The 27,113-nt window shown below is 37.8% G+C and overlaps 1 protein-coding gene across 1 annotated transcript in view; it reads right to left on the reverse strand.

Annotated features, from left to right (window-relative positions):
- Window positions 1-205: 205 nt before the first annotated feature.
- Window positions 206-27,113, reverse strand: part of SLC25A17 (solute carrier family 25 member 17) — a 45,028-nt gene continuing 18,120 nt past the window's right edge. Inside the window, exons 2-9 of the mRNA XM_024579272.3 lie at window positions 23,812-23,872; window positions 21,737-21,803; window positions 20,266-20,417; window positions 10,026-10,142; window positions 8,971-9,116; window positions 8,538-8,633; window positions 5,582-5,664; window positions 206-976 (exon numbers count right to left, since the gene is read on the reverse strand). Of these exons, the coding sequence (XP_024435040.1) occupies window positions 829-976; window positions 5,582-5,664; window positions 8,538-8,633; window positions 8,971-9,116; window positions 10,026-10,142; window positions 20,266-20,417; window positions 21,737-21,803; window positions 23,812-23,872 (870 nt within the window). The 3' untranslated portion in view covers window positions 206-828. The remainder of the gene's footprint in view (window positions 977-5,581; window positions 5,665-8,537; window positions 8,634-8,970; window positions 9,117-10,025; window positions 10,143-20,265; window positions 20,418-21,736; window positions 21,804-23,811; window positions 23,873-27,113) is intronic.

The raw sequence follows: 27,113 nt of genomic DNA on the forward strand, positions 1-27,113 counted from the left end.
TCCTTCCCCCTTTTTCTGTGATTTTTACCAGCTAGTTGAAAACCCAATATAACAGCTTAATAAAGGGCATGTCCTTGGTGCTATTTATTGGGGCTTATACGGCTGAACATAAAACTTCAAGCCTTTTGTAATAAGAGTTGATTTAAAATAAATATTTTAAAATTGTCATATGCTAATGAATTATAATGAATTCATTTGCAATGAATTACAAAGAGCTTATAAGAGAATCATGTGGGATTAATAATTTTCATTTCTCTCCCCAAATAAATAGCTCATATACTAAAGACACCTTTCTTTAAGCAGGGGGGGAAAAGCCCAACAAAAATAAAACCATGCTCCCATAGCATAGCCATAATATTATTTTTAGTGAGGAAAATACCAAGATTAAGACATAAAAAGTATATGAGGAGAATTTCATAGTATTAAATTTGTCCTAGAACCTGGGGAAGGGTTCAGGGAAAGAGAACAGCTGGTAAATTTAAAAGATTTTTAACGGGAAAAGATCACACGTGACAGCAACAGTCCTTTCTCCTTAGGAAAACTAATCAACCCCCACACACTTAAAATTTTAGGTTTTCAATGATGCTTTCTCTTCATATGACCATTAGTCCAACCTCCCCCACAGAATTCAACCAACCACCATAAAAATTAGGTTGGTAAACAGGTTCAGCTGGCTATACTCCATGTTTACCCTTAAATGCTTTTGAAGCCAATGAGGGTAAACATTCATGGTGGAAAAAGCAAGAGTAAAAAAAGAAATCACTTCTCTTCTCACAGAAGGAAACTCCCATCTTGAGCACCTTTCCTCACTCTGTAGGGGAAGGTGTCTCAATGCTTGTGTGCACTCTTCAGCCCCATAACCGTGAAGGTAGCAGCCGTCAGTTTCTCGTACACAAGGAACATGAGAGCAGCAGTGAGGACTGTCTGCAGCAGCTTAGCTTCAAGGCCTTTGTAGAGTCCCATAATTCCAAACCGCCTAAAAGGAAAGAAGTTTGAAAAAAATTAAAGGCTTTCTTTATAATAAAGTCAATTCCTGCACCAAAGAAACAGGCCACTGCCCTCCCTAGCTGGTGTGGCTCAGTGGGTCAAGTGCTGGCCTGCAAACCGAAAAGGTCGCAGGTTCGATTCCCACTCAGGGCACATGCCTGGGTTTTGGGCTGGGTCCCCAGCTGGGGGCACAGAAGAGACAACTGATGGATTTTTTTCCCCTCTCCTCTTGCTCACTGATGTTTCTTTCCCTCTCTCCCCACCTTCTTCTCTCTAAAAATAAATAAATAAAATCTTAAAAAAAAAACCAAACCAGGCCATTTTGACAGCTACTTCATAAACAGTTATCCTTCAGAATCAAAACAAGCAATGGAAGTTTTAGATGTTAACAGACTTCTGTTGTCAAAGTATTTACTACCTTTAAAGGTATTTGAAGACTGATTAAAGTTTAGTATTCATGAGCCACCAATCCTTTGTCTTTACAATCACCATTAATTAGCGGAATGCTAACACTATCCCAGATAGGATGCAGATCATAAAACCATCTTAATGACAAGATCTGAGATCTAACTAAGAACTTTTACATCTTTAATACTCTCCCAACTCAGTTATTTTAACGTAATAGTCCTTAAATGGTAAGAAACCTGCATACTGGTTTGGATCACTTTAGCCTCAACAGAACTAGGCAAAGTGACAGAAACGAAAGCTACCTCATTTTCCGTCTTCCCATACATTTGATCTTCTAACCCACTGGTTCCCAAATATAGCGTTCATCGGAATCACCTGAAGGGCTTGTTAAGCCACAGATTATTGGGTCACATCCCCAGAGTTTCTGATTTATTAAGCCTGGGATGGGACTCAAGAATTAGCATTTCTAGTAAGTTCCCCAGGTGGAGACCAGCTCTTTAGTACCAATCCCCCAATCACAGAGAAGAATGCTTGGAACCAGGAGTTCAGAGTAAATGATTTCTCCACAGCTATTTGTCGAGAGTGAACTGATCTCATATGCCAGCTCATCAGCACCTCTAGGTCTATATACAGCATAAACACAGATAGAACAGCTAATCAAGTGCTCCACACACAAGCTATTCTATACTTTATATATCTGCTATGTGTGAAAACCTATTATTTGGGACAAATCATGTGATAAATAGGAATGAAAAACCTTGACCCATATATTTCTAGTTCATTAATTAACATGAATTATGTTCCCCCCAAGAAAGTCTACTTCAGTGTTTCTTAACATGAGGTCTGCTGTGGTAAACAGAAAAGATGTATATTAGTTTCTGTCTCTGGTTCCTGGCACAGAGCTCTCGAAACCCTGGTAATTACTTGAGCAATAAGAACACCAGGAGCATCTCTTGTTCTAATAGTTGGTCTTTGACCATAGTTCCTGACAGAGTTCCTAAATCCCTTGGAATATCCTCGGATTGCAGTGTCTTTTATTGTAATGAGGTGACCCGTAGGTGGGCTCCTCGATGGTGGGGGGTGGTCATCAGAAAGACCAAGCCATGATTAGAGGCTTGGAATTTTCAGCCCCACCCCCATCTTCCAGAGAGGGAAGAGAGCCAGACAGGGAGTTGATAGATCTGCCCACATGATGAAGCCTCCATAAAACCCAATAGTAGGGAGTTTGAAGAGCTCCCAGGCGGGTGAACTCATCCATGCACCAGAAGAGTGATGCATCCCAACTCTAAGGGCACAGAAGCTCCTGTGCTCAGGGCCCCACCCTATGTACCTCTTCATCTGGCTATTTATCTGTATAATCATGTACTTTAATAAACACACATTTCTTTGAGATCTGTGAGACACTCTAGCAAAAAATTAAATTCCAAGGGGATAGGGCCTTGGGAACCTACGGCATGTGGCCAAGTGAGACAGAAATTTATGGATAATCCAGGGACCTATGACTTGCAATTGGCATCTGAAGTCTTGTGGGACTGAAGTTGTGCCAGCCTGCAAATCAAAGGGTCGTTGGTTCAATTCCCAGTCAGGGCACATGCCTGGGTTGCAGGCCATGCGAGAGGCAGCCACACATTGATGTTTCTTTCCCTCTCTTTCTCCCTCCCTTCCCCTCTGTCTAAAATAAATAAATAAATAAAATCTTTAAAAATAAATTAATTAAATTAAATTTTAAATATTTGGTTTGTCAGCTGTACTTGCCATATTTCAAATGCTCAATAGCCACCTGTGGTTAGTGGCAACCCTATTGGACAGTGAAAGTATTTCCATTGTTGTAGATGGAATGCTCTTCATTCATCCAATAGTTCTTGAGTGCATACTGAGCCTCTGAGGTTGAGTATCTTTCTCTGCCTCCATCTCTGTGGAGTTGAGCAAGTCACTTTCTTTCTCTAACCCTGTTTCCTAATCTGCAACAATGGGAATATAGTCCCCTTCCACACTCAAAAGGCTAAGATGTAAAAACACATTAGATTTAAAAACTGTATAACACTGTAGATTTCTAATTAACACTACCTTCTTAAAGTTCTTGTTAACTACATTGTTCTTAACTCTACAATGCTGATAGAAATGGCAATTGGTATCACTTTTTAAGATAAATTTGGCTATGTCTTTCAAAATTTGATATGCTCAACTTTTTTTAAAAAAGATTTTATTTATTTATTTTGAGAGACAGAGGAAGGGTAGGAGAAAAAGAGGAAGAGAAACATCAATGTGTGGTTGCCACTCACGCACCCCGCTTTGGGGATCTGGCCGACAACCCAGGCATGTGCTGACTGGGAATCAAACCGGCGACCCTTTTGGTTCACAGCCTGCACTCAATCCACTGAGCTATACCAGCCAGGGCTGTTTAAACTCTTTAACCAGGTAATTCCACTTCAAGGAATTTTCTCTACAATTACAATCACTCTGGTGTAAAAAGCTAAATTTATGAGCAATTCATTCAGCAATGTTTCTAAAGGCAAACATCTGGAAAAAAAATTGTCCATCAAGAAGTGTACTGGTCAATAAATTATGGTATATTGTATAACAGAAAACTAAGTAATCACTATGAAAAGTTAGATATTTAAAAAAATAAGATAATTTATAGATATTGATATGAAGGGTTGTTTGTGATACTAAGTTTATAAAAAGGCAAGTTGCAAAACAGTATTACCATGGGATCCTATTTACATAAAAATGAATACCCAAGATACAGGTTTTATATAATTTTCTGGAAATACAAAGGGGGACCCACCAAAAAAATGGAATTATCTTCTGGAGGGCAGGCCCCTCGTAATACAGACTTCCCCCACTAGGTCAGTGTCCTAGGAACCCATCTTTATCAGTGTACCAGCTGACACTGTTGTTATGAGAGGCTGCATTTGACTTCAGTGAATTTTTCTTTTTAAGACTCGTTCAGTGCGTTTGCCCGTTTCATGATGGGTGATTTACAAGTGCACCTGCCCACAACAGTGTTCAGCAGCTTTTGACCAAAAAAACCCGGCATGACTCCCAGGCCCCACCCTCCCTATTCACCCAATCTCGCCCCGAGCAACTTTTTTTTGTTTCCCTAGATGAAGAAAGTCCTTAAGGGGAAATGTTTTGCTGATGTGGAAGAGGTGAAAACAAAAAAGAGCAGAAGCACTAACAGGCATCAAAATCAGTGAGTTCAAAAACTGTTTTGAGCAGTAGAAAAAACATCTCGATGGGTGTATTGCATCAAGTGAAGAGTATTTTGAAGGTAACTGAAGTTTCAACATGTAAGAATAAATACACAATTTAAAAAAAATAAATTCCGTTTTTTTGGGGGTCCTCCCTAGTACATATCTTAGATACTTTAACTTTTAACAGTGACTGTCTCTTGGAAAAGAGAAAGGAAAGAGAGAAAAAGAGTAAATATATATGTATTCACAGCTTTATTGAAGTTTAAATGATTTCAATTTGATGAGTTTTGACTGAGGTACACACTCACAAAATCATCACCACATTCAAGATAGTGAATATATCCATCACCCCCCAGAACAGCCTCACATCCCTCCGTAACCATTCCCTCTCTCTCCTTTCTTGGCCCCTGGTGAACACTGATATGCTTTCTGTCACTACAGATATTTGCATTTTCTAAGTTTTATATACCCATATTTTGCTATGTATAACGCACACTCTTTTGCCCAAGTTTTTGAGGAAAATAAGGATCCCATATAATAATCCCATATATAAATTTGCACAGAAACATCGGTGTGCATTATACATGGCAAAATGCAATAAGTAGAATCATGCAGTATGAATTCTTTTATGACTGACTTTCACTTGGCATAATTGATATTCATTCATGTTGTTGCATGAATCAATAATTTTTTTTATTTCTAAGTAGTATTCCATTATACAGATATATCACAATTTATGTATCTATTCACCTGATGATGTACACTTGAGATGTTTCCAATTTCTGACTTACACACAAAGCTGCTATTAACAAGTACTGTCATACTGCACCAGGCCCCTAAAATGAGAAATGTCTGAGTGCACCATCCAAGGGAGAGGTTTCCAGGCTGCCCCTGTCAAGGCAGTAGCGCAAGTGAGACAGACTCAACTGCCCCTGAGAGAGGAGGCTATTGAAAGAGAGGACAGAGTGTGAAACATCTGCAAAGCTCACCTTACTCGCTGGTGAAGAAGATAGAGAACATTGCGAAGACTGCCCAACGTTCTGTTTTCTGGGTTGAGTCTGTGACGTCCAAACTGGGGAAGGAGAAGAAAGAAAGACTGCTTAGTACTGCTTTCTTTACCTTAATTTCTGCCTGCAGAGGAAATTCCGTTGGGAGTGGTATCTTACACCATACATACACCAATAAAAATATCCAACATGTAGATTTCCTTAATCCTCTATTTTTTCAAAGAAATAAACAAACTATTTTAAAGATATAAGTGAAAATAAGAAATGTGTTTCAATGAAGCAAGCATGAGAATTTTCACTTCACAGAGAATTATGGGGAAAATTCTACCTCAAAAGAAAAAGAAAGATACTCACGAAGATATAGATATGGCTAGATATTGCTGGTATGGCTTAACTTTCAGTCTTTTAAGAAGTTCTGATAAATATTGTACTCATTAATTAGAACCATTACAGTCTAAGCTGTTCACATTATATATTTACATTATAAAATGCCAAAATACATTATTTGAATGCTACTGAATTCCCTTATACTAAGTACCAATTTTTATTTACTTTTTAAAAAGATTTTATTTATTTATTTTTAGAGAGATGGGAAGGGAGAGACAAAGAGAGGGAGAGAAATATTGATGTGCGAGAGGTACATCGATAGGTTGCCTCTTGTACGCCCCTAATTGGGGACCTGGCTTGCATCCCAGGCCTGTGCCCTGACTGGGAACTGAACTGGTGACCTTTTGGTTCTCAGGCCAGCACTCAACCCACTGAGCTACACCAGCCAGGGCTTAAGTACCAATTTTTAAATAGTACATTAGTAAAAATACTTTTAACAGAAGTAGTAATGTTCTGAACTGAAATACTCTCACTGCCACCCCCATTTTATCCCTCAATAAGTCCTTCTGATTTTTTTCTCCAAAAAAATTATTTATTGAATTTTAGAGCTAGGGAAAGGAAGGGGAAGGGAGAGAGAGAGATAAACAATGATTTGTTGTTCCACTAATTTATGCATTCATTTAAGCAAGGATCATGACTCTTTCCCTGTCTCATCTCTGCTCTCCACTGCTACCATTTTAGTTCAGGCTACCATCACCTCTCACCTGTGTTACTGAAATAGCCTCCTACCTGATTGTTCCCCCTTTCCCTCAGCCTCTGACCAATACATCATCACAGCCATACCAATATTCTAGAATTATATTAAGTTGCCCAAAAAGCTCATTTGGTTTTTCCGTAAGATGGCTCTAGTGGCTTAGTTGTCTTTAACTTCATCTGAAACAATTTTGTTGATTGTATTGTGACAGCTGTCACATCAGTGTGAAGTTGATAGAGATCAAAATTGGTGAATTTTTGTGTAGACATTTTAATATTAAGATGGAAGAAAACATGCAACATTTTCAGCATATTTATTTATTTTTTAACTGTTGTTCAAGTATAGTTTTCTGCCTTTTCCTTTTTTCAGCATATTATGCTTTATTATTTCAATAAAGGTAAAAACACAACAGAAATGCAAAAAAAGATTTGTGCAGTGCATGGAGAAGGTGCCGTGATTGACTGAACATGTTAAAAGTGGTTTTCCAGTTTTGTGCTGGAGATTTCTCACTAAATGATAGTCCCCAGTTGGGGAGACCAGTTGAAGTTGATAGACATCAAATTGAGACATTAACTGAGAACAATCAACATTCTACCACACAAGAGACACTCAAAATATGCAAAGCAATAAAGCTACTGGTGAAAATGAAAAATATGTCTTTTATTTTACGGAAAAAGCCATACAGACTTTTTGGCCAACCCAATAAATCAGATCACATTACTCCCCAGTGTAAAACACTTCAAAGGGTTCCCACAAACTGAGGATAAACTCTAGACCTTCCCTACTACTTTTCCAATCTCATCCTGAGCCACACTCTAGCCACAGTAGCCTTCTTTTGGTACCTAGGATTCACCAAGCTCTTAGGACATCATGTTCCCTCTACCTAGAATGCTGTTTGCACAGCTGGGTCCTTATCATCATGTAAGTCTCTTTTTTTTCAATTAAAAAAAATTATTTATTGAATTTTAGAGATAGGAAGGGGGAGGGAGAGCGAGAGATAAACAATGATTTGTTGTTCCACTAATTTATGCATTCATTGGTTGATCTTGCATGTGCCCTGACTAGAGATCAAACCCACAACCTTGGTGTATCTAGATGATGCTCTAAACAACTGAGCTACTTGGCCAGGGCTTCCCTTGTAAGTCTTGATTTACATATGCCTCCTCTGAGGAGCCCACCCCCAATCATCCTAGATATCTAAGAAGATCCCCACCATGAACCTTTCCACTAAGTCACAGAAAGCTACTTACTTTCTTTGTAGCTCGCTTCTCAATCTGTAATTACCTATTTATTTTGCTTATTTACCCGTTAATTCTCTCCTTAATTACCTCCATAAAGGCAGGGATTATGAGTATTTTATTTATCATGTGTACCTAGCTTTTCACACAGAGTGGGCACTTAATAAACATTTCAATGAATAACTTAATAAGTAATACAGAAATCTAAAAGTGTTCCAAAAAAGCAAAGCAAAGTCATTAATTGCTCTTGAATAAACTAAAGGAATCAACCTCAGCTTTTGTAAAGCATAATCTGCTCTAGGGTACCAAGGAAATCAACCTGAATGAGAAGGAAACAAACTTATACTTTCCTGAGTCTTTTAAGAACCTTTCACCACATTGGGGTTTTCTGAGACACCAACAACTGCAAATGTAAACTTCCTTCCAAACCAAATAGGAAACCAACTGATAACCAGCCTGGTTAGCAGAATATAACAGAAACAAAAAAAATGAATGAGGAATGCTCTGCCTACCAACTGACTACTCTATTGCTTTATTAATATTAACATTGCTTTAAATAGAGAAACCACACATTTTAGAATGTCATTCGACTAAATGCAGGAAAAAACCCAGCACTCACCCTCAGAATTGACTGTACTGTCTGCAAAGGATAGGTGACCGTGGTGGCAATTGCTTTGGCTACTGCACCAATGATGAACACATCCAAAGAAGAAAGCTGGAAAGCAAAGAAAGACAAACCATGTCATTCCAAACAACAAGAACACGAGATTACTACTTGCTGCTTTCAAAATCAGGGACTACTTTCACCCTGGCTGATGTGGCTCAGTGGATTGAGTGCTGGCCTGCAAACCCAAAGGTTGCTGCTTTGATTCCCAGTCAGGGCACATGCCTGGGTGGTGGGTCAGGTCCCCAGTTGGGGGCATGTGAGAGACAACTGTTTCTCTCTCACACAACAACATTGCTCTCCCTCTCTTTGTCCCTCCCTTCCCCTCTCCCTAAAAATAAATAAATAAAATCTTCTAATAAAAACATTTTAAAAAATCAGGGACTACCTTTGTTCGTTTCTTTAAAAGCTGCCGTTTTAAACCTTCATAGAACATGAACTGGATGGCAGGATTGAAGACCAACAGCAAGGAGGGAAAAGTGCCATTCCATAAAGATAAGATTCCTTCATCTCGAATGATCTGGTGAAAAGCATCTAAGCAAGAAATCAAGGACATGTGACGACAGTCTCTTAACTAGAGAAGACAAGGTGAATTCCGTTCAAATGTACTCAGAATAGAAACCACATGGTCCTATCTTGTAATGATATTTTAAGGGCAAGTTCATCAGTTAACTACTTTTTGATAATTATCAGACACTGACAGTCACCAAGTTACTGAGAGACAACTTCATAGGGAACTCCTGAAAATCTGGGGTCAGAATGTCAAGTTTTCTTAAGTAATTATCAGCACCACTGGGAACTGTGTATTACAGAGATTTGTAAACGACAGCCCATGTGTTTCATAACAAAGGCCAGTGAAACAAAAAGTAAGATAGTTACTTGGAGTCAGTTTTATCAGACTGGCTTATAAGAAAATCACTGTTCTCATTACAAACACGGGAAAGGAGAAGCTGGCAGTGTGATACTATTAAAAAGCAGAAGCTCATAGATACCAGACATTAATCTGGTTTCTTTATCCAAAGATAACACTAGAAAAAAAGTATAGTATATTATTCTTCAGATATATTCACCCCTCCCACCCACACTCATGGTAGCAGTTACTTCTCTTGGACAAGAGGATGTTATCAGACAAGTTGCAAACAGGGGCTCGAAATATGCTTGCACGATTGGATGTGTCCTCTTGTGCATCGCCATCAATAAGAGAAGAATATGCTCAAGCTGGTCCCAGGAAGATGACGAGACACATGGAGCTGAGACTCCCAGGCTGAGGACGGCCTAGATGAGCCAAATCCCTGTCAATCCACAGACACATGAGCTAAGGAAATGCTTACTACTGGATGTTGAGATTTGAGGTTCTCTTTACATAGCATTATCTTAGCAATAAATTCCAGATACAAAGAATAAAGAAAACCCTTAAATAGAAACTCATCAAGAAACACTTACCAATAATACCTTTATAGTTGGTTGGTACAATGTCTTCATTCCTAAATTTTGCCCCTTGCAGCTTCAGTCTGGTATTTACCACCCACAATGGAGTTGTCAGCAACACATTCACCACTCCTTTAAAAAGAAACAGGGAGAGACAAAGGAAAAGCAAAATGTAACCTTTTAAGCTTTGTTCTCTCATATAAAAGCTACATACCCATGTTCCATTTATACTTCTGCCCCGACCTACCAGGAGACCTAAGGTAAGGTGTCTCTTTGGGCCAGGGAACAACACAAGCCACTATTGTTAGAAGCAATTCAGAAGCCTTGCAGATAGTAGAATGCCTAGCAGTAGTACTTTTCCACATGAGAAGAGTAGTAAGTTTCCTCATTTATATAACAGGAGGCAATCTATTATACAGCATCCAAAGTAGCAACTCTGATATAATTTTAAATACAATTTTTCAAAAACAGCTTTAAGAGACATGGCTTACTGATCACATGCTAAGTCCATGACAACACCAGATAAAACATACAATTTACAACTGTCCTGTAAGTAGGTCACATGGTTTTAAGTGAGTATGGACCTGGTATAATGGGTGGCAAGTGGGAGAAAGTGGTGACATTGGAAAGTGCTTCAACAGGGACTAGAGGATTGTAGAAGAGTGCCTCATCACTTAAGGAATTAGGATAGGCAAGCAGCAAGCAGTAGTTATGAACTGTCACAAAACACCTGAAACAGCTTTGCAAGCATCATGATCCTTACAAGCTTAAGGATGGAGATCTTGGCCCCCCCAAGGTTGCCTCAGAGTGGAACAACTAAACGAGCCAGGTGCTTCTTTTTTGAAAACACATGTTCCCAATTTAACACCATCTTGAGATATTAATATATTCTCCCCATCAGTCCTGAAATGATTAAAACAAACAAACCAGACAGAGTTGTAACAAAGTACCTGACACATAGTATATGCTTTATAAATATTTGTTAAATAAATACTGAACACATGAACCAAGGAACAAACTCGGCCAACAACCATACATGGAGCTATCTGGTGCTAGCCACGCTGCGAAGAACCAAAAGGTGCAGTCCTAAGGAAGAGAAATCTCTTTTACTAAAAGTCATTGAAACACAATATGAGAAAGAATGTTTTGATTTAAGGAATCTAAAAATATACCATACAAAAAACACAGCCTAACCAACAACAATCTTGTACAACAGCCAAGAAATTAAAAGTGTTTTCATTTGTTGCATAGTTGCAAAAGTAAAATGGTTTGCTACCTTTCTCTTGGGAGGATTATAAGAATATATTTCTCAACATAAAAGATATTATTAAGTAATTTTATGAGTGTGTCTGTCATATTTTTATAGTCACATAACACCAAGGAGTCATCTTTAGTTAGGACTCAATATATTCATACATTATCACTTGAGGCATTGATCCTAATCTGAGTAAATCTTACTGAGAGATTCTTGCTGGTCTCATTTTTAAAAAGCACTAGTGCCCAAGAAGCCAAGATAGAATATCAATACTTGCCCATTTGCCCAGTCTTTGTAGTGTATTCCTACTCAGTGCAAGGCATATATCACTGAACAGAAAAATCAACAGCCAGAAAAACCAGACTAAAAAGTGCTACTGAGTAGACTACCTTTTTTTTTTTTTTTTTTTAAAGATGACGACAGGAGAGCTCAGAGCCAGAGATCACAAGCATCAATGGATACTGTAGACAGGGACAGGGTACATACCTTTCTAAACAAATGAAATAGATAGCCCATTAAATAAATTCTTTAGAAATCAAAATTTCCTTCATGTTCTATACAAGAAGTAGGTACATACAAAACATGTCAGGCAGTGAGGCCAAGATTAAGATTTAACCATTACATAAAATTCTGCTTTCACATCCCCTTTACTGACTGAGTTGAAAGACTGAGAGGATACTATGTACAATCTCAAGTACAAAAATGCACTACATCATTTAAAGAGAATATAGAGTCCTTATAAGAACATTTTGTATTTCAAAGCTTTTTATCTGAGAAGTTCAAGTACTCTGTTCGTCATCTAAGCCAAAATAGAGATTTTTTAAACACTATAACTTTATGAGTTCTGGGAAAAGACACTCAAAATACTTGAGGATCCAAAACTTTGCTAGAAACTTACAACCTTTGTTATCAAGCAAAGGATAGCATTTCATTTTGGAAAAACAACTATAAATGGTCATGATGAGCGATTCCAACTCTTACTAACTGAACGATAAGGCTGGAGGATAAAGAATGTTACTTGCTTATTTATGAGGCTATGTAGAAAATTCTTTTTCTAATTCCAAGATGTGGCTATTACTTCAGCTCTAAGATGGGAATACTAACACTTTACCTACTTAATGACAGGAGATTGATTTCCTTTCAATTTGAATGATTCTATTTATTTTTTTGGAAAAAATCATTTCTGGGAAAACAGAACCAAAATTAAGACATGAAGAACAGTAACTGAACCCACTCATTAAAATTATTCACTGATTCAAGGAATAATTGGAACACAGCTATTTACTTCTGAAATCTTCAAAACAAATAGTTTTATTAGCAGCGAGTCTTCTGTGGTAAGGAAAAAAACAAAAATTAAGTATGTTAACTGGCTATGTACTTCGGGGAAATGGACACAGTAACTACTGATATAAGAAAATGGCAGATGAAGGCCACAAATCTAACCATCTGTCTCCCTACGAAAGAATGCAACTAGATACAAAAAAGGAACAAATCTGCCTTACCAGAATTAACACTGGAGGACAGGGAATGAATACGAACTGTCACAACAACGATAACATCACTGTCATTCAAAAAGTTACTTGTAAAAATCCCAATTTCATAAAAATGGTATCTTCTTCATTTAAGTTATCTGCAAGGTTCTTTTCCCAAATTCTTCCCCAGGGTATCAAGCCATATGGGCTTACTTCTGTGAAAATAAATAAATAAAATACATTTCTAAGTCTTATGTAGAATTTGAATAACAACACAGAGGTTGGCAAAAGTAGGTTTACAGTTGTTCGCATGGAAAAAGACACACAAGTTATAATCATAATAATGTAAGAATAAACTGTTTTGTGTACTCAGAACTGCAAACCTACTTTTGCCCACCCCGTACTATTCCTAGTTTTCCTTGGAAATAATGAAACGCATTTCTACAGTGACTATAATACAACAACAGGGCTCACAGCAGGAAGGAAAAGCTATTCTATTACTGTAAGAAGGCAGAGGTATTAAGACATAAAAACATATTATAAGAAGTCTAAAACTCACAAAAGTAAGTTCCAAGGAATTGCCTACCACCTTCAGAAATTCATTTGACCAAGGGTTTCAACTGTGACACTAGTGACATTCTGGTCTAGATAATTCCTTATTTGGGGGTGTATGTGGGGGTTAGTGCTATTGTACAGGATGGTTAGCAGTATCCCTGTCCTCTACCCACTAGGCGTCAGTAGCATCCCCCAAATGTGACAACCAAAAATGTCTCCAGAGATTTGCCAAATGTTCCCTGTGGGTCAAATCAGCCTCAGTTGAGAACCACTGTTCTAATTCAATCACCAAGTGATTATTCACTTTATTTTTGAAAGTTTCAAAAGACAGAAATTCACTCTCACCCCAATAATCTACTTTTTGTAAGAACTGTTACAAATTTTATTTTTATTGATATTAAACCTATCTTCTTAAACAACTGGAAACATATATGAAATTAGCCAGTAAATTATCTTTACCTGAAGTATGAATTAGCAATTCTGAAATGATTTTGTGTGTATTGTGATCCTGGCCCAATTCCTTTGGGTAACACAGATCAAGTCTAGTCAGTCCCTTCCCACAAGTCCTTTGTTCACGGTCTGCTCATCAAATGTATACTGTATGTCTAGTATGTGATCAACCCTGTTCTAGGAGCTGACAATATAGCAGTTAATAAAAATAAAATCCCTGTTCTCATGAAACTTACATTCTAATGGTGTAATAAGACAAGATAAATAAGTAAAATATGTAGAATGTTAGAGGATAGGCTTAAGGAAAAAAAATTTTTTTTTGAAGATTTTACTTATTTACTTTTAAAGAGAAGGAGAGGGAGAGAGAAGAAGAGGGAGAGAAACATTGATGTGACAAAAAAACATCAATCAGTTGCCTCTCATACATGCCCTGACTGGGAACGAACCTGCAACCCAGGCACGAGTCCTGACCAGGAATCAAACTGGTGACCTTTCACTTTGTGAGATGATGCCCAACCAACTGAGCCACACGGGTCAGGGCTTAAGGAGAAAACTTAAGTACATTATTGGGATGTCTATTTCAGATATTGTTGCCATTTAGGGGAAAGACGGTAGAGGAGGTGAGGGGGTAAGCCAGGGAGTTACTAGGCAGAGGAAACAGTAGGTACATGGCCCCAAGGCAGAAGCATACCAGGAGTATTCAGGGAGAAGAAGCCAGTGTGGCTGCAGTGGTGTGAGTGAAGAAAACGCTAGGAGGGCCAGGTCATACAGCGCTTTGTAGGACAAAGTAAGGACTCTGGCTTTTACTCTGAGCAAGACGGGAAGCAACTGGAAGGCTTTGAACAGAGAAATAATGTGATCTTGCTTATGTTTTAACATAGTCACATTGGCTGTTGTGTGGAATATAGACTGAAGGAGACAAAAGAGCCAGAAGGGTATCAGTTAGGAGGCTCTGAAGATAATCCAGTCAAGAGTTTATTGTGGTTTGGACTAAGGTCATAGTGGAGACAAGCGACTGAACTGAATACCATATGAAGGAAGGGGCAACAGGATTTGCTCATAGACTGGAAGTGGGGTCAGAGAGAGAGATGAAAAATTCAAGATTTTTCTTAGGGCAACAACAAGACTAGAATTGCCATTTAGGAAAATGTAGATTACAAGAGAAGCAGTCCTTTAAATTTAATTCATTCATTCAACAATTACCTTCCCTGTATTGGGCACTGTGTTAAAACACTGAAGATGGAGAGATAACAAAAATGTAGTATCTGACTTTAAGCGGTTCACTGTCTAGTAAAATATAAAGACATATGCAGACTATTACCATACAGTACAGTAAGCACTGAGACAGAGGTATATACTATGTTGGTGCACAAAGGATGGGCACCTAACCCAGAATGAAAGCTGAGGGTGGTAAAGAAGCCTTCAGAGAATACTTTCTGAAAAGTAGCTTGACTGAGAATAAAAGGGTGAGTAAATAAGAGTCAGTATGATAAAAAAGGCACTAAGACTGTATCAGACAGACCATGAAATATATTGTACAGTAAGAATGTTTCAGACAGATCACAGCAGCGATAGAGGAATGGAGTTACTGAACAGTTTGGCATGAAGATGGGAATAACTAGAGAGGTAAACAATATCACAGCAGATCTTATGTGTTAGGCCCTTATCCCAGATACAGTGGGGGCCTTGTACATTGAGGGTTCCATGTCTTTCTTTACTCTGTATGCAAGTGACAGGCACTGAGGGTTTTGAAGCCGGGGACAACACAACCAGATCTGGGTCTCAGGAAAGCAGTTCTCAACCGTCTCCCTGACTAGACATGTAACAGGTGATGCTCAGAGCTGGCAAAAGACCCATCGGCATTCCCTGCATGCCAAGCATGACTCTGCCCTTTTTCTCACATACTCAAGAAAATATTTCAGAATCTAAGTAAATTAAAATAATATTATTACACTGGGATCTCTTTTAACCAGATCGACATAATGGACTCACCAGAGAAACCAGTGTCTCTTTCCCTTTATAAGATACTGACAGACATCCACAGCACCTGAACACCCACGGCCACTCTACGGTATGCCCATGCTCATCTGCTTCCATCCCAGTGGGCTGTATGCTTACCAAGAGTGAATTATGTCTCTTCAAACCTGCTTATGTCAGTTATATCTGTTACTGTAGGCAAAACATTACAGGTATATGTTATGTAAGAAAAAGAAGCAAAGAACTCCCATCAGTGAACCAATATGCCTTGGCAATACATTTAAACAATTGAAATAGTATATTCATACACCTTAAGTTAAAATACCTGAGGTAAGCAGGCTATTTACAATATTCTCTACATCAAGTCACTTTTTTAAACTAACTGCCCTACTATACCAATCTAGGTGTGTTAGGTATGGAGGAATCTACTGTAATTATAAATTGTGAAAGAATTAGGAAACAAGCAGAGCACAGTGAGAGAGAATAACAAGGGGGTGGTGTTTACTTTGTAGATAACAGGATGCCAGATAGAGCAAATAAACAGCTTTGGACAGTTAAAAAGGGAAAGATTTCATCATATGCTTCACGAATTAGTAGTTTTACCAAAAGTTGTCAGTCCTAGACAGTCAATCATAACCTTTTAAATATCAATACATATAAACTACAGTATTCTAAAATGCATTAAAATCAAGATTTAAAAATTTGGTCTCAAGTATAAAAATCAGACTAGATTGCCATTTGTTGCAATTACGTAAAACAGGTTCCCTCTGTACAGGATCTTTTCTGATATATTTTTTTCCAAGTAAACATATCTCGAACTTGAGTTCTTTGAGTTCTGACACTTTTTGAAACTAGTGAGAGAACTTCTGGTCAAGATGGAGGCATAGATAGACAGACACACTTTGCCTCCTCGCACAGCCACAGAGAGAATTACAACTAGTGAGGAAGACCTCAGAGACAAGGAAATCAGAACAGCAATAGTCCAGACCAGAGATGATGACACTTGATTTGGGGACATGGCTATGTATATGGAGAAGAAATAGATTCCGAACATACTTAGAAGACAGACTGATGGTTCTTGATGACCAAGAGCATGTGGAGGGTGAGAGAGCACCCTCAGAGATAACTCCCAGATTCTATCCTGAGTTACTTACCAACAACTATCTACTCATTTTCTTAGATAATGAAATCTTGTTATACTCTATGTGAAAGTGGGTCTGGTAGGGGGTGAAGGTGGTTCAAGTACACATATCCAGTTCTAAAATAAATAAGCAATGGGGATATATAGTATATAACATAATTACTATAGTTAATAATACCTTATTGTATATTTGAAAGTTGCTGAAAGAATAGATTTAATAGTTCTCCCCACAAGGAAAAAAAATTTCTAATTGTGTGTGGTGATGATGTCAACTAAAAACTTATTGTGGTGATCATTTCTCAATATACACACATACTGAATCATAATGCTGTGTGCCTGAAACTAATAAAATGTTACAATTATATTTCAATTTTTAAAAAGTTGGTCCAAGTGAAAGTTAATTAGATCAAAATCAACCTAAGACTAAAATGAGAATATTAAGCAAAAGAAAAGCTCAGAGACCAAACCAAAAAACAGCAGTAGACTCACATAGCTCTGCAGGAGAACTGGGGGCCCATGTCTACTCCTAGCCTGGTAACTACTTTTCAACCAAATCATTTTAATTTCAAATGCACATTTATATTAGTCAGTTTTGTGGATCCCAAATTAGTGATTTTTCAAAGAATATATGAAAAGTTATTCCACAAAACACTACCACTAAACATGCAACATTCAAATCAGTTACAGACTAAAATGGATAAACACAAAAAACAAAGGAAGTAGATATACTTTCTTTCTACTTTTTGAATAAAATCCTGACTAATCCGACAAATACTTTGTTCATTCAGAAAACATTTACTGAGCATGCTAGGAATTGTTCTTACTGGGAATACAGCAAGGGATACACACACAGACACATTCCATAAAGCAGGCACCATCTATAAAAAACTTTACATATATGTGCATACATAGTCATATATCTCATATATAATATATATATGGTACCATCTCTGCATCTTATATATCTCTTTGATATATCATATACAAATGGAGCTCAAATTCCAGTAAGTAGAGACAGATAGTAAATAAATACTCATAATACCAGGCTAATGACTACCTAGCACTTCTGAAATCTCAGATGACAAGGATCCAATGCCTTCTAAAATCTGGCTCCTACTCACCTCTACAACCTTATTGCTCATGTTCCTACACTCACTTCATTCTTCACTCATTAACTAAATTAGAGAACTCACTGCTCTAAACATGGTCCTGGATTTTCTCAATTCCCTATCATTCCCTTCATCAGGAAACTGTCAGCACTCATCTATAAATGTTACCCATCCTACCAAAGCTCAGCTCAAGAGCCACCGCTTTCTCTAGGCACATATCCCACCACCCCAGCCAAAAGTGACCTCTTTTCCTGCTATGAACCCTTTAAAGCATTAACAATTATTATGACACAAACTACACCGGGCTGTGCACTAAATACCTTTGTCATATTTGACTACATGCCTTCATGCTCAGGGTGGAATTCAGGGGTATGCAACCTGTCCAATGCTTTGGTGTTGAATGTCTTGAAAAGCCTAATACATTGTGAACAAGGAGTCCCCACATCATTTTTGTACTAGACCCTGCAAATTATGTAGCCAGTCCTGTTCATGTTAAACGTTTCATGTGAACCTCTCAAAGAAAAAAAAATCACGGAAAATAAGCAGGGAATATATTGTTCTCTCTCCCTCTCTCTCTTTTTTTTTAGAATAGAGACCTTAATTTCCATAAACTCTGGGTATAGGATGCTTAACAGGGGTTACTGATCTTTATCCCTGGATTGAAAAGATAAAAATAAGCCAAGTCAGCTCAGAAACAAACCTTCATGCATATGGTCAATGGATCTTCCACAAGGGTGCCAAGGACTTCCACAATGGGGAAAGGACAGTATTATCATCAAATGGTGTGAGGAAAACACAAAAGAATGAAGTTGGATCCTTTTATTATACCACATACAAAAATGGGCTCTAAGTAGATTAAAAAATAAAAAGACCTGAAAATGTAAAACACTTAGTAGAAAACATAGAAGAAAAGCTTTCATGACACTGGACATTAGACAGCAATTTCTAGCACATGACACCATAAGCACAGGAAAAAAAGCAAGAATTAGACAAGTAGGACAAACTTAAGACTCAAATTTAAAAGTTTTGAGCACCAAAGGACATAATCAACAGAGTGCAAGGCAGCCTATAGGATGGGAGAAAACATTTGCAAATCATGTATCTGACAAGGGTCTAATATCCAAAATATATAAAGAATGCCTACAGTTCAACAATAAAAAAATTATATAACTCACGTTACAAAAGGCCAACAAGCAAATGCAAAGATCCTCAACATCGCTAATTGTCAGAGAAATGCACATCAAAACCAGTCAAATGTCATCTTATATTCACTAGGATGGCTACTATCAAAAGCACAGAAAATAGCCCTGGCTGGTGTGGCTCAGTTGATTGGAGCATTGTACCATAGACCAGAAGGTCACAGGTTCGATTCCCCGTCAGGGCACATACCCATGTTGTGTGGGTTCGATCCCTAGTTGGGGCGCATACTCAAAGGCAACTGATTGATGCTTCCCTCTCACATCGATGTCTCTCGTTTCCTTCCTCTCTCTCTAAAAAATCAATGAAAAAATGTGCTGGCGATGATGTGGAGAAACTAGAACCCCTGTGCACTGCTGGTGGGATTATAAAATGGCACAACCACTGTGGAAAACAGTCTAGTGGTTCCTCACAAAATTAAAAAAATAGCTACCACATGATCCAGCGATCTCACTTCTGGGTATTTATCCAAAAGAACTGAAAACAGGGACTCAAAGAGATATTTGCACAACCCATGACCATATCAACAACTAATCACAGCAGCCAAGAGGCAGAAATAGCCTAAATGTTCATCAGTAAATGAATGGACATTTAAGTGGCATATACATACAATAAAATATTATTCATCCTTAAAAAGAAAGGAAATCTTGTTAAATACTATGGAATGAATGAACCTTGACAACATTATGCTGAGTGAAACAAGCCAGTCACAAAAACACAAATACTATATGATGCCATTTATATGAAGTATCTAAAACAGTCAAATTCATAGAAACAGAAAATAGAACGGTGGTTACCAGGGGTCAGGGGGAGGGGGTAAGGGAAGTTGTTATTTAACGGGACTAGCGTTTGACTTTTGTAAAATGACAATGTTCTGGAGATCTGTTTCACACCAATGTGCACAAACTTACTACTCAAGTATACACTTAAAAATTGTTAAGATAGTAAATTTTATGTTATGAGCTTTTAACACACACACAGAAGTCAGAAAACTATATTATTTGTAGCATAACTTTGTGCTAAAATAACCTCTTAGAAGATATATGAACAAGATAAATGTTAAAATACAAAAATATTTACTCTCAGAAAACTTTGTTACCTGCAACAAATCCAATTACCAGATCTTTTCCAGTAGTAGAATGTTGACCTTTGACCCAGACTGCTTTGAGGCTATTGAAAGTGTAGAAATAGACAAAATTGGAGCAGCAGAGACTGGAGATAACTGGAAACCACCCTCGATATGGGGCCAAGCTAGAGAAAAAAAACATAGTAAGCTTAATATGTAAAGATGCTGGACAAAAGCCACTAGAAATGGGCAAAGTCCTGGGAAAAGGCTGAACGTCATTCACATCTTCTCCAAGTTCACTCCTACACTACAATATACACCACACGAGGGATGTCCAAAGGAAGAAATCTTTTCCAGTGCTAATGACACCAAAAAAACAATACACACTCAATAGGTGATTTACTACTTTCCTTTAGTAAATTACTATGTAAAATTAAAGACAATTTCCTCATGGTTATTAGTAAATACATCATTCATACAGGGCAAGGACATTTAAAATAAAAAGTAAGTATAGAAAATAAGTGCAAAAAAATGATGGGGCATATTATAAGGGCATAGGAACCAGGCTAAGAGGTTCCCACTGGCCACACCTAGAACGATTTTACCACTAAAATAACAAAGTATAGTAATTGATTATAAATCACTGGTAAAACAGAAATTTCTGAATCTACACTGATATTAAGTACAGTTTCTCCTCATAGACTGCTTATCATTACAAAAAGAGAAAAAAAAATTATTCAGCGGCTAACTCAAATTTTAAAAATCGTGATTAATCAGTGAAGGGCAGGTGGACAGTAGGTGACTCCAGATATGATACCATGAGAAGGACACATCACCTATGCATTATTCTGGACCAGAATGCATAGCCTCAGTCTAATCATGAAGAAACATGAGAAGTATTTTATTTTTAAAAAAGGGGAAGGACTGACTATATCCTTTGAAAATGTTAGTGTCACAGGGGTAAAGGGCTTTGATGTACAGTATAAAACTTACTCTCAAATACTTGAGAAAAAATTTGTGTGGTGGGTATATAATAAAAACAGAAGGGGAGGGAGAGAGGAAGGAAAGGAGAATGCATGAGCAAATGGCAAAACAAATGAAAAAGTGTTAACAATAGGTGAATCTGGGTAACACATATACTGGTATTCACTGTACTCTGTTTTGCAATTTTTTGTAAATTTGAAATTATTTACAAATAAAGAGTTAAAAACAAAGGAAGTACATAATCTGAATGCATGGGATAGGAATGAACTAAACACCTGTTACCTTCTTTGATTTACCGTACATAAAACAAAACACTGGTTTCAGGGAGGACTTCACAATAAAGAATCAAAATAAGGAACCACACAATTTGAAGGAAATGAAAATAACCATGTACTTACGAGTCAGGCAATTGCAAATTCGCAGCACTATAAGACTATGAGAATGGGCAGAAAGGAGTGTAGGCCTGTGACTCTCCTATGGAGCTTCTTTGTCTAACAGAGATAAAAGCAGTGGTACTCACAGGCCTTCTTCTTTAATGATCTCCAGAAGCACCATGTGTGTAGTTTTGGACTTTCTTTTCTCATCAACTACAATACGAAAGAGTATCTGTTATTCATGAACCATCACATTTTATTTCAATACCTAATATCCAAAGTAAAAAATGTGATGAGAGAAATTTCTTCGAGATTTTATTTATGTGTTTATGTATTTATTTTAGATTTTATTTATTTATTTTTAGAGAGAGGTGAGATTGGTTGCCTCGCACACACCGCAACTGGGAACCTGGCCCGTAACCTAGGCATGTGCCCTGACTGGGAATTGAAGCAGCGACCTTCTGGTTCACAGTCCAGCGCTCAATCCACTGAGCAACACCAGCCAGGGCTACTTATTTATTTTTTAGAGAGAGAGGAAGGGAGGGAGAAAGAGAGGGAGAAAACATCAGTGTGAGAGAGAAACGTCAATTGGTTGCCTCTGCTTATGAGCCCTGTCCAGGGATAAATTTTGATACACAGGAATCAAATTGGCAACCTTTTGCCTTGTAGAAAGATGCCCAACCACCTGAGCCACACCAGTCAGGGTGTGAAATTTATTTCTTATCATCATAAGGCTCTCGTTTTTGCCCCCAAAGTTACATATTCTCATTTTTATCTTAACATCTTACAAAGCAGAGAGGAAATAAACTACCATCTCTCTTTTAGAGAAGAGGCTGCAGACACAAAAGCTGTGAAGGACACACAGTTGGCAGCAAAGTCAGGATGAAAACTCAAGTTTCTAAAGTTTTAGCCTTGTGTTCTACTTCCTAATTTAAAAATATAAAAGGTCTCAAAAGGATGAGAATTCTGCTTTTCTTGGCATTCTTACTGAAAATAAAACCTACTTCAATTAACTTCAAATTTCATACCCAAATTTGAAGAATAACATAAAAATGTGGAAATGAACCGATTTCTTAAGAATTAAACTGGTACCTAAATGGCTTGCAGGGTGGCAAAAATTCAGATGCCTATATAGAAGGAAATTTGGCAATCTCTATCAAAATCACAAGCACATTTACCCTTTGATCCAGCAATCCCTTCTAGGAATTTACCCCACAGAACTTACAGAAACAAAGTGGCACATGAACAAGTCTATATTACAAGAGAGAAGAAACAACCCAAGAATCTCCAATGGGGGGTGCATTCGTGCCATGGAACACTCTATAGCTAGAAGGATGAAGAGGCTCCCAGCGCACTGATTTGGAAGGCTTCCAAAATAGAATATCAAGTGAAAAATGCAAGGTTACAGAGCAGTGTGAAGAGTATGTTTTTGTTAAGGAAGAAAAGGACATACACTCTTATTTGCTCGTTACTCCATAAAGAAACTCTGCAAAGCCATTTGAGAAACTAGTAAGGACATTATCTGCAGGGAAGAGAAAAAGGAAAAGGGGACAGAGTGGAGTGGGATGTTTCACTGTACTGTATATATTAAAAACACATTTTGTTTTTTGAGTCGAGTCATATGAAATTATTACCCATCATAAAACTCTAAAATTAATTTAAAATAGTAGTTAAAAGGGTTTTAACACAGCAATTAATTTAATCAAAGCTCATCTTACTCTTACCACTTCATGTATATTTTGGCATAGGTTTATTATTTCAAGTTGAAAAATACTGACAAAAAAACAAGCAGGAGTTAGAGTTACACAGTCCTATAAACAAAAGAGGCAAACTAGGACTCATGCCTAGATGAGCAAAGACAGTGGGTATTTAGCTCCACTACATTTCCTATTCTCTCTTCTCGTTTGAGAAAATCTGCCTCCAGCAAAAACTCTCCACTGTACCTTTAAAAAATCCTATTATTTATTAGGATTGTAATGATTCAGAACTGTTAATGTAAGCCCACTCAACTTATCTCAGAATAGAAAATGGCTAAGGCTATGACTGATCCATGAATGCCTCTCTGTTTATTAGGAAATAGCAACTATAATGAGTATTTAAAGTCAGTGAAAATGGACAACAGAACTCTAACGAAACAATACCCTTAGGTTAATTTAGAACTTCCCAGAAAAATCCATTTGCTTCCTGACACCAAATGAACAGAAATACAAAGGATACTCACCTTGGAGACGAAGCCGAGCTGTATCCAAAGGAAAGAACACTGTCATTGCTGTCACGCTGCCCTGAAAAGTTTGAAAAACCATTAGCCATTACACTTCACAAAACAATGAGCCACAACTTTTTTTTAATGAACAAAAGTTCGTTATTAATGATGGGTCAAATCATGTTTTCAATTAATACACACAAATATTTTAACCTATTGGGATTATTATCGTTTAAACCTCTACAGTTATATAGTTAAACAGATGTATTAAATTTTCTGGAAGAAATATCTTTCTTCCTCTCTGATATTAAAAAAAAAAAAAGTAGTCCTGGCTGGTATGGCTCAAGTGGATTGAGTGCCAGCCTGCAAACGGAAAGGCCACTGGTTCGATTCCCAGTCCAGGCAAATGCCTGGATTGTGGGCCAGGTCCCCAGTTGGGGCATGTGAGAGGCAACTGATCTATGTATCTCTTGCACATGGATGTTCCTCTCCCTCTCTTTCTCTCTGAAAATAAATAAAATATATATTTTTAAAAAGTAGTGGGTCCCTTGAGATGACAACCTTAGGGTTTTGCAACCTAGGACACAGGTCAAGGATAGCAGACAAATGGATTTTTAACCTTTTACAGGCCAGTTGCTGCTCCTATGCTCCAACACCAAAATATCCAGCGATCAGACACATCTATTCTTCATGCTTAATCAAGATATTCACCACAAAGTATAAGAAGTGATAAGTATCATACTGTTCTTTATAATTGTTTTGTTTGCCATGCTTTATATAAAATAGGGACATTCTCTTTGCTAAAAATTCTATTACTCATCCAAGGCAGCACTAAAAATTCTATTACTCATCCAAGGCAGCACAATGACAGAAACGATCAAGGAAGAACCTGTCACAAGCTCCCACAGTCTAACTATTCCTTCTTCCAGCACTATCTACTTCTTTTGCTGTCAGAAGGCCTGCTTTTCTTTGTTTCTCTCTCGTGATATATGCACCATTGACACTTCTGGTCTTTTCTGGTCTCCTGTGTCTGCTTTTATTTTGTGTAGTTTTTCTTTCCCGTATTATTATCCACTATTTTCTGTGGGTAAAAGGGCTATTCTTACCAGCCCACAACCAGTCCTTCCATTCACAAGATCCTACGCATAAAAACCACAAGCACAGAGTTACAGATGACATTATACACATGAAATCCTTCACAGGTTTATGGTTCTCAACCCAGATGCAGGCCCACTGGTGGTATATAATCTCAGGAAGAAGATCAAGTTTTAGGCTACTGATCTAATTACAGTTAGGTACAATTTTAAAATCGTGACAACGACCGGATACTACATCAACTTTATAGATACAAACAAAAATTTGCTAGATCTCTTATCTATTTAAATAGGTCAGCCAGCCTGATGGGGAGAACATTGTATTATCCTATTAGTATTCTTCAAAACTGAGGTTAAATGTTTCCACTCCCTGCCCATTAGGTTAAAATAGTAGGTAGTTCATCCCTCTATGTTCCTCTAGCACTTGTTTACGACTCACAAAGCACTTACCTTACAGTGAATATTACAGTAGAATCTAACTTTTCCACCAGATAGTAAGAACGTTCTATCTCTTCAATAGATTCTTAATAAATGTTTATTAAAATCACTCTACTTTCAGTTATTTATGCTTTGATGGTTCCAACATAAATGTTCTTTGCTAGCAAGGACTAGATAATATTTAATGTCTCAAGAAACAATGGACTCACAAAGGTTTATCATTTACAAACCCATGCTTTTGGCATCCTTGCTCACTTTATAGGCAATTTCCAAGAAAAATGGGAATTGGAAAGCTAGAGAATGCTGATTAAGGTTACCAAGGCTACAGCATTTATTTCCTAGTACACGGCACTACATCTCTATGTCAGCTATTGTGTAGACAGGGCCTCTCCAGGCAGAAAAGTCCTGCCTGGGAACTACTTTTTCAAATAAGTGGGCTACCTCCATCCTTCCTCCCTGCCAGCTTTAAACAGACACCTGAAGGTTTCTAACTTAGAAGCCCCTGCCTATCTACCTCGAATTCTTCAACTGATGTACAGTACACCTTATACCAACATACAGAGAACAGTCAGCCCAAAAAGGTCAATGGTCTATTACCTCCTCAAGGACTAGAATAAAAAATTCACACCATTAAAACTAAGTAATACTTTTAAAATTTATTAGTATTATTAGAAAGACTAGATCAAGATGGTAAATTGAAAATCCACCATTGCCTCCTCCCCATTCCATCAGTAATGATGAAAAAGACATATTAAAAAGTATTATGTAGAAAAACAAAGAGGGGTCTGATTGGTGGAGCAGAAATTTAAAGAACAGCAGAGTGAGGCTATTGTGAAAGAGGAAATCATAGGCCCAAATGCACAGAAGGTGTGGTAGGCAGAATAATGCTCCTCAGTAAAATGGCATTTCCTACTCCCCAGTACCTATGAACACATTACATGACAAAGCAGGTGGCTAATCCCAACTTTAAGATAAAGAGATTATTTATTATTGTATGTCAATAGTAATTGAAAAATAAAACAAGAGATAATTCTGGATTATCTGAGCAGGCCCAAAGTAATCACAAGGGTCCGTAAAGGTAAAAGAGGAAGGTGAAACAGCAGGTGGGAATGAGGCAATGTCAGGATTCACCCATCACTGCTGGACTAAGGGGTCACTAGGCAAGCAAACAGACCCTCCCCTGGAGCCTCCAGAAGGAATACAACACTGCTGACACCTTGATTTTAGCTCAGTGAGACCTGCATCAGACTTCTGACGTACAGACCTACAGATACTAAATGTGTGTTGTTCTAAGCTACTCAATCTATGGTAATTTGTTACAGCAGCAACAGAAAAAACTAATACAACAAGATTACTACAAGAGGTGGAAACAAGCATTGGAAAGCAGAAGGAAGCTCTGGGGTGAAATTATTTTATTTTCTTTTTATCGTCACCCGAGGGTCTTTTTCCATGGCTGCCAGAAAGAAATAAACATTGATGTGAGAGAGGACCATCAACTGGTTGCTTCCATACGGGCCCAACTGCAGACCAAACCCACAACCTACATGGGGCAAATTTCTCCTTGACTAGCTGGGTACGACCATCACAGCCAGGTAATCCCAGTCCTAGTGAGTAATTGTGAATGTGGGAACCTGCACTTGCCTAAGCTTAGTAGGAACACTGGTCACAACAGGAAACTCCACATCCAGAAAGCTAACCACTGCCACACTTTGCAAGAAGCCCAGGTCGCCTTCTCACCACAATCCCTGGCAGGGGGAGGGGTGTGGAGGGGGGTTAGAAATGAAAACC

Source organism: Desmodus rotundus, chromosome 3 (assembly GCF_022682495.2).
Source record: "Desmodus rotundus isolate HL8 chromosome 3, HLdesRot8A.1, whole genome shotgun sequence".
Lineage (NCBI taxonomy): Eukaryota > Metazoa > Chordata > Mammalia > Chiroptera > Phyllostomidae > Desmodus > Desmodus rotundus.